Source organism: Macrobrachium rosenbergii, chromosome 46 (assembly GCF_040412425.1).
Source record: "Macrobrachium rosenbergii isolate ZJJX-2024 chromosome 46, ASM4041242v1, whole genome shotgun sequence".
NCBI classification, from domain to species: Eukaryota; Metazoa; Arthropoda; class Malacostraca; order Decapoda; family Palaemonidae; genus Macrobrachium; species Macrobrachium rosenbergii.
In genome coordinates, this window is record NC_089786.1 from 17,848,680 (window position 1) to 17,866,243 (window position 17,564).

At 38.3% G+C, this 17,564-nt stretch overlaps 1 protein-coding gene across 1 annotated transcript in view; it reads right to left on the bottom strand.

Annotated features, from left to right (window-relative positions):
• LOC136830374 (SUZ RNA-binding domain-containing-like) overlaps nt 1–17,564 on the bottom strand; it is a gene marked incomplete at its 5' end in the record, with an annotated part of 703,764 nt that overhangs the window by 20,415 nt on the left and 665,785 nt on the right. The window contains one exon of the mRNA XM_067089909.1: nt 2,764–2,865. Coding sequence (XP_066946010.1) covers nt 2,764–2,865 — 102 coding nt within the window. The remainder of the gene's footprint in view (nt 1–2,763; nt 2,866–17,564) is intronic.

The window sequence follows — 17,564 nt, forward strand, 5'->3', positions numbered from 1 at the left end:
TAGTGGGTGATGATTTAATTCTACGCATACGGTGAGAATCGACCCCCCCTTTGCAAATCAAGTGGTAATTCATTAGTATTTACATAAATGCTCTCAGCAAGCAAGGGTTTAAATGCACAACAACATATCCTAAGGCTCATATCATATACAGCATCAGGTTATTTTAATTTAATTTGACATGCACAAGAAATATCTCATGGCCATACTCAAGCTCGGACCAATACAAAAAATCGTACAACCTCAATAAAGACTTTTAATCTCCTCCCCAGTTAAGACCAGATATAACTTTTGAAACATTTTCAGATTTCTTAACCCTCAATTTCAAACAAGGTGACTTTTTCAGATTTAAGAGTCAAATATCATGCCCTAATTTTCACTTCCTTTTCATAGTACCTTTTAAAGTGGGTACTTCTTCAGATGGTCTAAGTCTTGTAAGCTGGAAGATAACAGTATTAGATGTTGGAAATTTAAAACCACACTCATCAGATTGCCAGACCATAAAAAATGAGATCATAAAAAATGAGAGCTCTTTACTGGAAACTGCCTCTACAATACTGTTAATTACTAATGCAAGACACATAACACTAAGTCTGTAATCACTAATGGTTGGAGCAATTGGTCTGTTGCTAGTGGATTCAAAGACACCCTTACAAGGTTTAACTGCAATGATAGCTGCAATCCTCCAGCTCTCAGGCAGTATACCAGTTTCTCATACCTTATTATTTTCAAAAGCAAAATTGTAGCATTTTAAGCAACATACTTTAAACTCTCATATACAGTAATATTCTATCTTCCTAGGCTGAGATTCAAAAATTCTCTCTTAAAATCAGAACATTTTTTTGAGCTTTAGATAACTGAAAAAATTGGCCTAATTTCTCATCAATATCTTGAGAATACATTTAACAGCACAGAAAAAAATAACTGAAAGGGTTATATGAAGGCATAAGGTACCAGAAAACTCATTAAATTAGTAATGTTACTCTGCCAAAACACTATCTCTAGAGTGAAGACCATGGCAGGTTTATTGGAGGAATTAGTGATAAATGTTGGTGTCCATCAAAGTTCAGCACTGAACTCTGCTGTTTATTAAAGTACTGGAAGAACTGAAAAAAGGTGCAGAAAAGGAGGGGGGAGGGCTTAGAGGATGCTTCTTCATACAAATGAGCAAGAGTTAACAGTAGAATCTGGGGAACAGGTGGTGGAAATGTTTAAAATGAAGAGACGAATGGAGAGTAGAGCACTGATAATCAACACAGAGAAAAAAAGTTCATGGTGACTCAGGAGGAAGCAAAAGAAAAAGTAAAATCAGGAAAATGGACACAAGGTTGTTATTGGAAAGGTGTACGGTAAATTCTGTACTATGTGCCAAATGCAACAGATGGTGCCACACCATCCAATCAGGATTACAAAATATACAGTGAGAACCCTACTGTGACAGATGAGCACATCTTACATGATGTAAAGCATTTCTGTAACTTTGGGGACACAATGGACTGTGAAGCACAGGTTGACAGAAAAGTGGCAGAACAGCTGCAGTACAGATGAACTGGAGAGAGAGCTAGACTGGTAAATATAAAATTCCTACTAGTTGGATGATAAATGACTTGTGATGGGAAAATAGGGCCTGTACTATTCAGCAGAACAGATCGCACAGGCACTGCCAAGATTCATGACTGGAGTACTGCAGGAAGAGTGTTACAAATGAGGAAATGGCCAAGCGATGTGGTATCAGCAGGCTGGAAAAAATGGCTGCTCTCAAAGACAGGGTGGTTTGGAGTTTGATGAAAAGGGAAGACAAACAGTAGGCCAGAAAAAGATATGGAAGTAATAGGAGAGATCTATAAGAAGGGCCAGGAAATCATGGAAAAAGGGAGTAGATGAAGCAAAAGAGTCCACACAGAAAAGCACAAAACAGAAGAGTGGTGAGCTCACTTTATGTCAATCACCATAAAGGGGTTAATGTAAAAATGTCAATGATGAAGATTATTTTATGATGGTGAAGCTGTTTTCTCATGAAATATACTTTGATTAGAAAAAAGACAAATTAATGCATGCTAGTATGTGTAATTTTATCTGGATTACACTATGATAAAATAGTATACATTTTTTAATCACCCTTATTGAACAAAGGAAAAACAAAAATACTGTACTGACAGTGACTTGATATTTACAGAACTGATAACAGAACTGTCATGAATGATTTGCTAAGGCAGAGAAAAGTGTTACCAACAAAAGGATTTCAGAAGAATCAATAATTAAATGCTGTTTCATAGGAAGCGCTCCTTAATGGAACAAGCTCAACTTTTGCAGTCAAGAAGTGCTAGCATAGTTGGTATTTATCACCTGGGCTTGTCTAACCACTGTCACACCATGTGTTTAAGATTTACTGTGATACATGTGAAGGTTTGCAATTATGTAGGAATACAACAGTACGTCTCTAACATGCAAAGGATGGTAAAAGGCTACACATACACACACACACACTAATCCACTAAGTGTAATATTATCCACAATAATCTACTGAATGTAATACCATCAAGCTGACTAACAAGCAATTCATGTTCCTAGACTCATAGGGCCCACAAGCAGGATTTGTTCTTAAATGTGATGGGGAAATTAGAGCCAGGTGAAGTTTAAGAAGCTGGACATATATATGGGAATAGGCCAAAGGTAATGGATAAAAATTAATCAAGCCATTGAGCCAAAACTCTCAGCTATAGACCAATGCAACTATGCAAAATGAAAAAACAAACCATAATGTACCTGTTCCAGAGATTTTTGTTGTATTGGTTTAGGTTTACCATCTTCTGAGTCCCCCGAGTCGCCTAATATTCTTAATCTAGCTACTGCATACTCTTGCTGTCTCTAAAAACAAAAAAAAAAAATCATGAAAACAAGACAAAAAAATTTTTGAAAAAACAAAGATAATGCAAAAGGTTACAATTCTAATGATCAAACACACTCACACTATATAAGCCTATATGCCCCTCCATTCAGTGACATACCTTAAGATTATCTATCCTGAATAAATGTATTTCATATAACATAATTACTATTCATGCCATCATTTCACCTATTCCCAAGTAGGTACCAAAATATATATAATTAAGGTTCATTTTTTAAATAATTACCTCTCCATTATATAGCTTTTAGTTCCGCGCCAGTGGTATTTCAACAGAATGAAACAAAAAAAAGAGAACACTCAGCTTTCTATAAATATCCATCTACTTCCCCCACTCCTCACCATGGGACCGATAGGTACCAACACTCGTAGCTGGTCAGTCTACTTCTGTCCACTTTGAATGTGGGGAGGTAGGGAGGGCAATTTATATAATGGAGAGGTATTTAAAAAATGAATCTTAAATTAAGTATTTATATTTCTGAAATGTACCTTAACTCTCCACTTGTAGCTGATTCCCACATTTGAATAAGGAGGTGGCAAAGTGAAATCAGCCAAAACTTTAAAGGCTACTTAGTAACAAAATATTTTGTACAAAACAAGTGTTTGTTTACTCAGCAAATACAATCCATCTGCCATCACTGCCACCTTAGGAGGATTGTTACTCAGGTACGAGATCCTTATAATGAATTTAGCTGAGTTCTCTTTGGAGGGTGCCCCCTCTAACAGAAGGGGGGTTAGGGTTACTGTCCAAAACCCTGCAGAGCCAATGATGGATAACTAACAAGTACTGTACATATGTACAAAAAAGTATACTGTACTTCTAATACTCAACAATGAGTACCTCCAAGTTTCCCAAAAACCACAACCAGGTTTAAAAAGCAGTAGGTCAAAAAAGGCTACCTACTGATTCAGGAAATAATATCCCCTGAACAAACCAGAGGAGTTAATGCTCTGCAATAATTTTATTTAATCTCTACACCATGAAGATAAACCATAGCATGCCACTGAGTAACTTCAGTATCTTACCTTCCATTAAGGGTAGAAATTAGCATGAAAGTCCTTAATCAAAGACCTAATGAAAAGGACATGACATTCCTACTTTTCGGAAGCTCTGGTTCCTGAATCACTAACACAGAATCTTTACATCAGGTTTAATCCTTTTACTGCAATTCCAACAATTCATAAAGGAAGTACTGGACCCCCCAAAGGGTCAAGTTCCTAAAGCCCTAGTGACTCCCAGCTAGGTAAAGAGACTGTTGTAAGGGCCTAGCCCAAAACTGTACTTAGCCCAAAATAAGGCAAAAATAATTGCCTTGTCTTTCACAAAGCCTACCTTATCTGACTAAGATTATGGCTCTCTCACTCTTCAGCTGTGTCTAGGGCTACTGTGAAGTTTCCATAGAAGCTTCTTTACAAGGAGCTTGATCTAAACAGTGCAAAGAATGACAAAATAATGAACTGAAGAACAGCATACAGATTCCAAGATAAAGTACGTAGCTGAGACCTGGGAAACTCCACCTTAATGCCTTGAAAAACATCTAGATGGTATTGTCCTCAGACAAGCCTTAGCCAAAGCCAATATGGCCTTTTAGCCTTAAAGGCTGCTACCAAGAAGTTCCCTCATACTTGAAAAACAACAGAAACCTAACCATGTTGTTTATAGAGGTATTTGTGTTGGAAAAAACCCCTTAATGTGGGACCATGACTTACACCCTGAGCACTGGTGTTGGTAGAATCAATTAACCCTTAAACGCCTACTGGACATATCATACGTCGACTAAAATTGTCTGTTGGGTGCCAAGTGGACGTACCGTACGTCGACTACAAAAAATTTCAACCTTCGGTCAACTTTGACTTCGACCGAAATGGTCGAAAAACGCAATTGTAGCTAAAACTCTTACATTCTAGTAATATTCAATCATGTACCTTCATTTTGCAACAAATTGGAAGTCTCTAGCACAATATTTCGATTTATGGTGAATTTTGAAAAAACTTTTTCTTACGCCAGCAGCTGTAACTTTCGGCGAAAATTTCAGAAATTCTTTCGTCATTTTGTCGTAATTTTTGCACTGTTCTATATTAGCCGTTATATAAAGTTTTATATATGAAAATGTGCGCAATTTCATGTACAATACAACAGAAAATAACTCATGGTTGTAGCTTTTATCAGTTTTGAAATATTTTCATATAAATCACAATAACTGCCAAAATTTCAACCTTGGTCAACTTTGACTCGACCGAAATGGTAAAAAACGCAATTGTAAGCTAAAACTCTTACATTCTAGTAATATTCAATCATTTACCTTCATTTTGCAACCAATTGGAAGTCTCTAGCACAATATTTCGATTTATGGTGAATTATTGAAAAAACTTTTCCTTACGTCCGCGCCAGAAATTCTTTCTTTCGTCATGTTGTCGTAATGTTTGCACTGTTTTATATTAGTCATTACATAAAGTTTTATATATGAAAATGTGCGCAATTTCATGTAAAATATAACAGAAAATAACTCATGGTTGTAGCTTTTATCAGTTTTGAAATATTTTCATATAAATCACGATAACTGCCAAAATTTCAAGCTTCGGTCAACTTTAACTCGAGCGAAATGGTAAAAAAACCCAATTATAAGCTAAAACTCTTACATTCTAATAATATTCAATCATGTACCTTCATTTTGCAACAAACTGGAAGTCTCTAGCACAATATTTCGATTTATGGTGAATTTCTGAAAAAAAAAAAACTTTTCCTTACGTCTGCGCGCGGTAACTCTGCCGAACATCTCAGAAATTCTTTCATCATGTTGTCGTAATGTTTGCATCATTTTACATTAGTCGTTACATAAACTTTTATATATGAAAATGTGCGCAATTTCATGTAGAATACAACAAAAACAACCCATGGTTGTAGCTTTTATCAGTTTTGAAATATTTTCACATAAATCACGATAACTGCCAAAATTTCAACCTTCGGTCAACTTTAACTTTCGACCGAAATGGTAAAAAACACAATTGTAAGCTAAAACTTTTACATTCTAGTAATATTCAATTGTTTACCTTCATTTTGCAATAAATTGGAAGTCTCTAGCACAATATTTCGATTTATGGTGAATTTTTAAAAAAACATTTTCCTTACGTCTCGCGGTAACTCGGCCGAACATCTCAGAAATTCTTTCGTCTCGTTGTCGTAATATTTGCACCGTTTTATATTAGTTGTTACATAAAGTTTTATAAATGAAAATGTGCGCAATTTCATGTACAATACAACAGAAAATAACTCATGGTTGTAGCTTTTATCAGTTTTGAAATATTTACATATAAATCACGATAAATAAAAAAATTCGACTTTTCGGCCAACTTTAACTCGACGAAATAATGGTGAAAACTGCAATTAATAAGCTAAAACACTTACAGACTAGTAATATTCAATCAATTAGCTTCATTTTTCAACAAACGGGAAGTCTCTAGCACAATATTTCGATTTATGGTGAATTTTTAAAAAACATTTTTTTACGTCCGCTCGTTCACAATTCATTCATCATTTTGTGATAATATTTTCTCTGTGTTGCTTTGATCGTTTTACAATTTGTTATATACCAAAATCATCGCAATTTAGTGTACAATACAAATAAAAAAAATTAACTCATTAGCTTTAACCATTGTGCTTACAGTGCGATTTGTATACAATTATATAATTTTTTTTTTTTCACTGTCATATATTCCAATATTTATATATGATAATGATATTTTTTTTCATTTCTGATGGTTGCATATTAAACTTCAGGCAATGACAAAAAAAAGGAGCCAAAAATGAACTCTTAATCTTAAAAACTAAGCGTGCTGTGATTTTTTGAAAAAACTTTTTCCACTTCGGCGCTAACTCACTGAACGCCGCCGGCATACGGGAGACGTTTTTGTAAATTGAGGCTCGGCATTTAAGGGTTAATAGATTCTCTATCAGCACTGATAATGGCATTACTGTGAGATCCCGCCTTGAGCTCACCAGAACCATGGGCTATACCACACAGCCATCTGTAGCTTGTGGGACTGTGATGAAACCTTTCATCTCTTGGTTGCTTGCATCCACCACTGAAAGAAAATGGAAACCCAGTCTTCCCTGGTCACCTGGGGTAATCAGCACCAAGAGACAACTTTCTGAGATCTAACAAAAGTAGGAAATGCATTACGGTCTAGACCTTAACAGGGAACAGCTTGGTGTTCCTGCCCAAGCTAGAGGACCTTGCACTGGTGAAAAAAAAAAAAAAAAACTGGCAAAAAGAAAACTACCCTTAGTCTCAACAGGTTCATAACAGGGGATGTCCACAGCCCACTGTTTACAGCCAACCTCTGGATGCTGAGCCCCTTCCGTTCCTATTATTTACTCAGCAGCTGAGTACATCCACTAAAATTTTCATGATGAATAATTACCTCCAGTAAGATAATAACTCAGGATGAGGTTACATGTGTTAATTTGACCAAATACTGGAGAAAAGGGCAGTGCATTTAAAATTAGTTGTTTTCGCTCCTCCTTAACCTAAAATTATTAATATCGTCTCTAATACGCTAAATCTATTTGAGAAAGCTCTAACTGTCATTATATGGCATAAAAGCATCAACCTTATTACCTTTAAATAAGGTCTAGTCTGCATTTAACAACCTGAGAAGGGAAATGCCTAAAAATAGATATTTTTGCTCTCAACCTAGGTCAGGAACAAAAGACTAGTATCTTCAATGCAAAAGCCAATATTTTGCAACACTTGGAATTCTCTTGCCATTTCACAGGTTTATATACTGTATATAGAAAAATCTATACATTATGTAAACCATACATATATGTGTACATAAATACAACTAAAGTAGGTTAGATTGCTTGTCTGATAACATCGCTACTTGTGCTTTACTCTACATACACACTGCTTGAATTCCTCTGATTGCTAAGAATTCCGGATTAAAAGTGTAACAGACCTCTTCCAATACTGGTTAAACTCCTGAAATTTTAGATCTCCCATAATCACGCCCCACACCTACACTGAGGCATCTAAAGAACTGGGTCTCTCTTCCCATGAGAGCTTAAACTGACATCGAATCTGATAAGAGACCACCTGTGGTCCCATGTTCAGGTAACAGGAAAGAACCCAAGCCTGATTCTTGCCAGGTCAAAAAGAATCCCCAAAATCACATGACTTTGATGAGAAGACCTCTGCTTTGTTTAAAAAAAATCCTATAAGGGCTGAAACCTCTTGGAAACGGACAGCAGCGATAGACGCCACAAATAAAGGCGAAACTTTCTATGCAAGAAAACCCTGAACAGTACGAATATCTTTAACTCCAAAATCAAAAACCTGCACAGGGACTAGCCCTTCCCCAATGCTACCTGCAGATTTGGAAAGAGACCACCAGATTACGAAATAGTTCTCTTTCTCCTATATATGGAGGCAAGAAAGAAAAAAAATCTTCTGAGAGGCTTCCTTTCCATTAACTGCATTAAAGCCTTGAACATACGCAAGCCAAACCGAATGAAATACAGCTCAAATGAAGGCTCTATATCTATATAATCATACTTTAACCTCTCCTGACAGAAGCACAAGCAACTGGCCTCTTGCCAAAGAAAGAAACTGACTAGGTTGGAAATGTTCTAAATTCTGATCAGGAAAATCTCGCAATAATGAGAATGTTCCTAAGCTATGGGGGAATCAGAAAAAAATGAAACAGTAACCAACTGTTTACCAACAGAAACTCCTGCAACTGGAAAAAGAATCGAAATCCCCGAAACAGAATGTTGAGACTACTAACGGCAACCACCTGCCTACTGAAATGGAAGCCAAAATAGTGCATTGCCAAGAATCTTTATAGGCAGACGATAGTCAAGCAGGAGACAGGTGCACAGGCGATAAGCACACAGGTTAATGATGTGCCGACAATAGACACATGTGATAGGAATGCAGTTGATAGATGCACAACCGAAACCCACACATGCAATAGGCACACAAGCAATAAGCATATGAGCGCATATGGTAAGTGCACAAATGAAAGAGACACAAGCAATCTGAGCGCAAGCCATAAGTGCACAAACAATAGGGGCACACAAGATAGGTGCACACACAACAGGCACACATGCCATATGTGTGCAAGTCATACGCCCATATGCTATTAGCACACAAGCCATAGGCACGCAAGCGATCAACACACAGGCAATAGGCGGGTCGGCAATAGGCGGGTCGACAAAAGGCGTGCAAGAACGCGGCATTGTGGCAAAATGCACAAATTTATGCTAGACACAGGCTACTGGTGCGTCAAAACTGCACCATCGCCCTAGCCGAAAAAAGCCACGATACATGGGAAGCAGAAGGCAGTCTATGCTTCTCACTAGAACCTGGTACTTATACTAGCCATAGACCGCAAAAGATTCTTAGCTACAGGGGATTGAAGTGAAACTCATCAAAGCAAAAGCTTACTACCAGGCAGAAGTAGCTAAAACTCGCTTAAGTACTACCAGAAAGAGTCGAAGCAACACTGCTCCCAAGCCAATCTGATATGGTAAAATTAAAGAGGGAAAATGTCAGGAGACTCCTCTTATTCTTACCTGAGTGATCCTATCAAAGAAGGAATTCTGGTGCCAGAACTGGTGCTGCTAATACCAGACTTGGCACAGGTAACACTGAAATTGGCACCGGTAATGCTGAAATTGGTGCCGCTAACCCTGGATGCTGCTTGGAGCCACTAACACCAGAACTGGCATCACTCACGTCGGAACTAGAGCTGCAGACACCAGACCAAACAGAGGAAGAAGACAACAGGAACATATCTGCACCGCTTTCTGACACGTCCCGGTTCCCTGTTGCCCCAAGCCATTAGGGAGTAAGACAGGATGTGCCAAGGACAGGGCAAGAGAAAAGCAGGGGCACTGACCCTTCCTCCAATGTGGGGAGAAAAAAAAATTCCATCCTATCAAACCTAATGCCCTGAATCGATGGGAAACTATTTGGAGTAACAGATTAAAGAGAAACAGAGGGCCTAACCAATTACAGGTAGTCCCTGCTTACTGGCAGCATCAGTAACAGTGTTTCCGGCTTTATGATAGTTGGCTAACGACGTTGTTAACCAGATTTTCGGTGCCATTGAGTGATTTTCGACGCTGGTAAGCGGTTTATTGGCACTAGTATAGCGGCTCATCAGTGCCAATAACCATAACTGGTGCTGTTAAGTGGTTTATCGGCACTCATCATGCTTAAAGCATTGTAAATGCCATTTATTACCGAAATTATTGTGATGTTCCAGTTAACAAAGATTTTCGGTTATCGGCGCTTGGCCAAGAACGGAAACCCGCCCCCCCCATTAACCGGGAACTGCCTACTAAATGGGGAAGCAGACAAAACATGCATCCCTGTAACTCTAGTCTTACAAATATTAGCCTCTATTGTTGTTTCTACAACCTAACAAGCTCTCTCCATTCACAATCAATTACCGCATTTCGTTCAACTTTGATTCTTATAGTTATCCAATAATAACCTTTCCCTCAGTAAAAGCATGTCATGAGGGTCTAATAAAACTGGAGTAATGCCTATTACGGCAACTCTTACCTTACATGTTCTTACTGAACAAATATTCAAAAATTAAAAGAACATCCAAAAACAAACCAACAAAAAATCGAGTACAATAACAATCTGTGGACCTCCTACCGAAACCAGCAACAGAAGTAGACTGACCAGCTATGAGTGTTTGTACCTATCAGCCCCTGGTGGAGGGTGGGGGAAGTAGATGGATAGAAGACATATTCATAGAAAACTGAGTGCTCTCGTTTTTTGTTTCAATCTGTCGAACTACCACTGGCGAAAAGAAGCAAAAGCTATATAATGGAGAGGTAAGGTTTATTTTAAAAAAATCTCTCTACACCACATTCCTTGCGGGTTTAGAGCATCCACTGTTGGAACATGTTTTAAGAGTTTGTGTTCACAGCCATCTTAGAGTGTGCTTTTACTGATAGGCAGTCCCTGGGTTACATCAGCCTCAGCTTATGTTGTTCCAAGTTTGCGGCGCTTTTCAAGTATATTAATCAAAATATCTGTTCCGGGTCACAGCAGATGTTCCAAGGTTACGTCATTTCAGTCTTAAGGCATCTGAAGAATATTTTTACATTGTTGGAGGAAATTCTACAAGATCATGGATCCACACCTCACCAGAAGCAAGATAAATCAATTAGGAAGTTTTCAAGACAACCAAAGGATTAAAGGTAAGGCTTTCATCACTTTATTTCTCATTTTTAGTAATTTCTTAATGTAGTGTTCCAGCTTACGTCATATTCCAGCTTACGTCACACTTCAGGAACGGAACCCCAGACATAACCCAGACTGCCTGTCCTAGATTCCAATAATGATGTAGTCATTAGGTAAACCATTAGTACTGTGAAAACTGTAAATTATTTTGTTGATGTGTGATCTACAGATTTTGTTTAACAGGAAAATGCTTTTAGGGTGCATAGTGCATTACTGACTGTGGATGAACATTTGAAAAATGTATGTGTACACTATAATTCTTAAAAATACGAAGGATAAAAGTTGTGTATATTACTATAAAAAGGTTTAAAAGGAAGTAACTATCTGATTGCCGCAGCAAGCCCTGTGTTATTCTACTGTAGAAGTGTGATTCTCATTTATGTACAGCAATTCAAAGTACATTTGGCTTCAGTAATTTTGGCATATATCACAGGAAGCTCAGTAGACTTTGGGAACTCCAAGTATAGTAGGTAATATCCCTTTCTTTAGCAAACTATAAAATACTGACAATGCTGCATGTGCATGTAACAGAAAGCACAGTTACCAAATGACAAAATACTATAAGTTTTAATATTTAGTAACAACTTTGTGGAGTTCCGGGTGTCTCCCTAGCTTGCTGTGATGTGTACTCAGTTTCATGGAGCCTGTTGTACAGAAGCTCCTCTCCTTATCCGGAACTACGGTGCCCACTTTTTCATTCCATCAAGCAACAAAGTCTCTGTAGTTTTTCCTATTCTTTACCATTCAAGATATACAAGTGCTACCATTGATTCCATATAATTTCTAGCCTCAACTGAAGTATTGTCAAAAACAACCATCATAATGATCTGACTAATAAGTATGGAAGTCTGGTTAAGTGACTGGTTAGTGCCATATGCTAATAACTGTCATAGCACAACTGGTGTGGCTGTACAAGATAAGGGTCACTGACTGACATCTCTTGAACATCCTGCCCAACAAATTGCTACCATAAACAATTCTCCAATTCTCCGTGTATTTTAATAATGTACTTATATTTTTATCTACTTATTTACTTATTTATTTTTTCTTCTCTAATACTGACCTCTTCTTTCTGCATTTCTTATTACTTTCTGTTAGTTCTTTCCTTACAGTAGTTTTACCAGACCACTGAGCTGATTAACAGCTCTCCTAGGGCTGGCCCGAAGGATTAGACTTATTTTACGTGGCTAAGAACCAATTGATTACTTAGCAACGGGACCTACAGCTTATTGTGGAATCCGAACCACATTATAGCGAGAAATTAATTTCTATCACCAGAAATAAATTCCTCTAACTCTTCATCAGCCGGCCGGGGGAACTGAACTCCGGCCCATCGAGTGACAGTCTGAAGCTCAACTGACTCAGCCAACGAAGGGCTGTTAGTTCTTTCAAAGAACACCATGTTCTTGGGAAGTTTGAATTTCAAGACAATGGCCCCTATGGGGTTGTTCCATGTGAATACAGTTCATGTTCTGAATAATAATAATAATAATAATAATAATAATAATAATAATAATAATAATAATAATAATTATAACAATAATACCTCATCATTTCACATATCCCTAGGATACCTAATATTTAAATTTGTGTACTAAATTCCATGAACAATGTAATTTATTTAAGCAGATCATATTCTAAATTATATAAAATGTGTACAGTAGTCCACAGACTATTGTTTTTAAATAAAGCCATTAATCATAATTAGCCTTATACACTACATCTTCTGATTCTTAAAGATAGGAAAAACAAAAAATGAGAAAGACCGTTCATGCCTGAGCACCTCATACTCAATATTCTTTCACATAAAATGACTGACAGAGCAAATAAGATACTTTTATGACTTGAGGATTTATAGGAAATATTAGTATTATATTATAAACTTCCAGTGTTTCATGTCAAAACCATCAATCATAATTAGCCTTAACTGCTGTTTAGGTAACAGACTGGGAAGTTTATAGTCCCAGCTTCTGTGAACAGGAAGAGAGCCAAATGTAATCTAATTGGGTGTTGTGAATAAAGCCCTCATGAGTAAGGTAATAATTACACTCTGTGAAACTTCAACAAGGTGCAGGAATCAACAAACCATTTTGAAGAGATATAGAAGCTTAAACCAATGAAGAGCACATCTCTAGTAAAGGCACAGAATGATGAATAACACCAACTCCTTATGCTTAACTACATTTACGATGACCTTAAACTCTAATTCCTCTTGAAGGCTGTGGAAGCTGAAGGCCCAATCTCATGAACAGTCACTCTAACCACTTCTGCACATGTCTGAAGAACTTCATTATTCAGAAGGTCACTGTATTCTTGGAAACATGCTCTCAGAAAATTCAATGATGGCAATTCTGGAATCAACCACTCTCAAAGTTTCATCATCCTCAGAGTGTCATGGAAGGCTCTCAGTAACCAAAGGTGGTGGTCCACTGTATATGCAAACCCTATAGTCAGGTCAGCAATTGGGCCAGTGGTGTGGTTTGACTACTGCCTTTCTGAGCCATGTAATAAACTCAAGCACAAAAAACACGCTGAAAGATTTAACCTACATGGTGACTAGCTTACATGCTTTAAAGATGCAAATGCTAATATGAAAGTGTACTCTATGGAAAGAAGGTGAAGAATCCACATTTAACTTAGCTCATTGGAGGTCCTACTTGAGTTCAAATACTTGAGATAAGGTCACTGAATCCCTTTAACACATACATTAACAGTTTCTTCTCAAGGCACAGATTACTGAAGTCCATGGCCACAGCAACTGGGGCATTGAGTGGACTGACAACCTCAACTTTGAAGAGAGGCTGCTTACAGAGCTTATTTTTAGGAGTTTCTGGGATGGTCTTTTAGCAGCTAATGGAGATGTACCTACCAGTCAGGCTAAGACCACAGTGGAGTGACCAGTGTTATCTTAGAGTAGCTAGACACTCTGAACTTAATTTTTCTGATCTGACCATATGAAGGAAAGGCTACTTTCCTGCAAAGCATGGTGTTAACTTTCAGGTTGCTGAGGTTGACAGCCATAATGTTTCACATACCTAACACAAACCTTGAAATAATCTTGACTCTTCTTAGCTTATATCAGTTAAAGGTCTCCATTGTTAACTGACAAGGAGGGTTGAATTGTGTCCCTTCCTGGTCCTGAAGTTAGTTGCTCTGATGGAGTTGTCTGCTGAAACTATCTGACAAATTTAACAATGCCATAAATAAAAATAGTGCATGGAAACCATCATTTAATTCCAACAAGTTGCGCTACTTTTTCACATCCACTTCTAAACAGGTGACCAAGGAGGACTGCAACTATGAAAACAAGTAATATAGTTCTGAAGCTCTCAAGAAAAGAGGAACAGTGCCATTGGTCCCGCCATCACTAGTGAACTAATAGAAACTTCAGAGATGGACAGCTAATAGATATTTCAAAGATGACAAGTTCACCAAATGAGAGAACCACAGTCAGCCAAAGCATAATAAGTTGCAACCAAAGGGACTTCATCCTGAAGTGGTCCTCTGGTACCTAGTTGTTTCTACAAGGAAGGCAGGTGTCCTAGCAATGACTCGGCTGACACTCATAACCAATAGTATGTTTGCTGAATGACCCACTAATGCTGTCATTATGTCTATTGCCATGGTTAAGGATAGAAACAAACTCACTTCTTTGGTTGAGCTTCCAGTAAAAATACTGGCACAGGCTTTAGAAATGGACCTTGCCTTGCCCAAGTCCTGTTGTTCACAGTTTGAACCAAACAGATGTCTGGATACTTCTGCAATCCTATGTCAGGATGAGCATCCACGCTGCTGTTGAAGCCAAGATTGGTTGAAAACCAACTAAGCAGTTTCCAAGCACAGAACTGGGAATGGAACAGTGGCTGTTAGAACAGCAGGCACAGCAAACAACCCAAGGACTGTGTATCCATTAACGTCAACAGCAGGCACTGAAGTAGCACCAGGACCAGATAACTGCACTACATAAAACAACAGGACTTGTAATTAACGCTGCAGGAATAGCAGAAAGTAACATGACTGGTAATCAGTGCAGCAGTAAAGCAGAGATAGTGGCACCTGAGCTCAAATGGGCCACAGCATGAATCACAGCTTAGCGCAACAGCAAAACTGGAAGTGGTTGGGGCAAAAGTGACAACAAAAATGCAGGACCAGTCAAAGGAAACTGCAGGAGCACACAATGTAGCAAATACAGCTGTTGAAACTGGCAGAGCAGCTGGGAGAAAAACAGCGCATACAGAAAAAAATCACTTGGTGAAGATGATCTTGCATACCACTGCACATCAAAGCAAAATATAAATTTTCATGATAAAATTCATTATTTGGATACGTACCTACTATTAAAGATAACCTATGTCTCTGCACAGATAGGCGAGTCGGCATTCAAACAAAAGATCGAATGGCTGCCCGGATGACTGTCAAGTACTCCTGTTCTCCACCAGGTGTGTTTCGAATGTTTTAGCTCGTTAGAATTCTCCTTGGCAGCCCAATCAGTTGTGGGGAGGCTGGGTGAGGTCTTCTTTAACAGTAGGTGAGTACCCCTTACCTACTGCTAAAGATAGCTGATTTCCATATTGAGAAGAGGATGGTGGGTGGTGCAGCTAGACAAAATCCACACAGCCAACCGAGCTATAGGTTTCTTGCATGAAACCCAAAACATTCTTACCTGATCTGGAATCCTTTCTGGATCTTACTGCCGCCAGAAGTTGGATTCCATTCAGAGCAAGGCTCTCATGTGTGTGCAGTGAAGAGCAGCCTTGCAGAGAAAACCACTTCAATTCAGCCAGAACGAAACAGAAGCAGCATGAGGGGAGCCCTGTGCCTGGGTCCAAAAGCCCTATAAAATGAGTCACCAAAAATAAATACCTTTATGATAAATATAAAGGTATGCTCCCATACAGTACATGCTCCCCACAATATTAACACCCAGGATTTAAAACAATGAGCCTAAAAGGTTGCTCCCTCTTCGGTTCAGGAAAAGACTTTACCCACTACTAGTAGCAGACTAAGGGCTTTACTGTTTTCACACATAATTCTGCATACTTAAGGTGGTGAGAGGCCAAAACCAAACCACACTTCTACTGTGCCGCATTAATCCCATCCTCAAGCAACAAATTGTCATAAAACTAAATGAAGTTGCAACAGCTCTCACATTATGACTTTTTACCTTCAATAAAGGTACAAGGTATGGTATGTAACTAGTTCTCATGCACTACCCTAACCAAATATATCAATGATAACCTCATGTTCTCTGACAATGACGTTCTAGGTTCCTGAAACCTTAAAACAAAAGGTTAACTTTGCTTCTTTCAGGCATAACCTTTGACACTGACATTCTAGGTTTTCTAAAACCACAACACAAAAGGTTAACTTTGCCTCCTCCAGGCTTAACCTTTGACAAAGATGTTCTAGGTTTCTGAAATCACAAAACAAAAGGTTAACTGCCTCTTCCAGGCTTAATCTATCTAAATAAGGTTTAATTGCCCCAACAGGGCACAGAAGTGCTTCCTCTTCTTCCCCACCAGATAGGTTAAATTGGAATTCTTACCGTTCACAGAAAAACTTGACCTTAACATCATTCTCAGCTCTATGGCAAAAAGATAAAATAGCATTCCCTTTACAACAGCCTTAAAGAAAATGCTTGCAATAAATTTACTCTTTTACATTCCAGAGAGAGACTCATACTGAGTTGTAGGGCTTCAATCTCAACCAATCTCAACACCTTGAGCTGCTGATTGTCAGACATCTCTAATAGCACATGCCGCAATACAGAGGAATCATAGCACATGCCACAATACAGAGGAAAGTATTGAATGATAACCTTGAAAGTAGATAGTGAAAACTCTTACTATATCTAAGAAAGCAGGGAAACTTGATGTCTACAAAGTTACAGGTGCTGAAAATTCCTCTAGAACAGCACCCTCAGCAATACACAAACTGCTACTCCTGACACAAGGCCACAACTGTTTTCTACTTAAGGATAGAATCCATGATACCTTTGAAAATCCCTTTATTGGGAGGAGACAGTTGAACATCTCCAAGCAGTTAAAAGTGTGAGATGCAGAAGTTAGTGGAAGTGCATGGAATTCTGTAGTTTGAGTTGATTTTCCCTTAACAGAAGAATAAGAGACATCTACCGAGAGCGCTAGAAAGTTAAAAAATCATTTGCTCTGAGGCTACTAGAGCTCTACAGGAGTCATTGGGCAATTCTCGAACTTGAAATTTCCTCAATACTTCCTTAGAGTACATAGAGGGGGAAGGCCTATGAGTCTGAATCAGGCCTAACTTAAAGAAACAAATCCACTGCTCAAGCCTGAGGGCCCTCAACGGAGTAGTAATCGACTGGTTGTTCCTATCCACATTTGGCCCTCCTCTAATCCCACAGCAACTGTCAACCT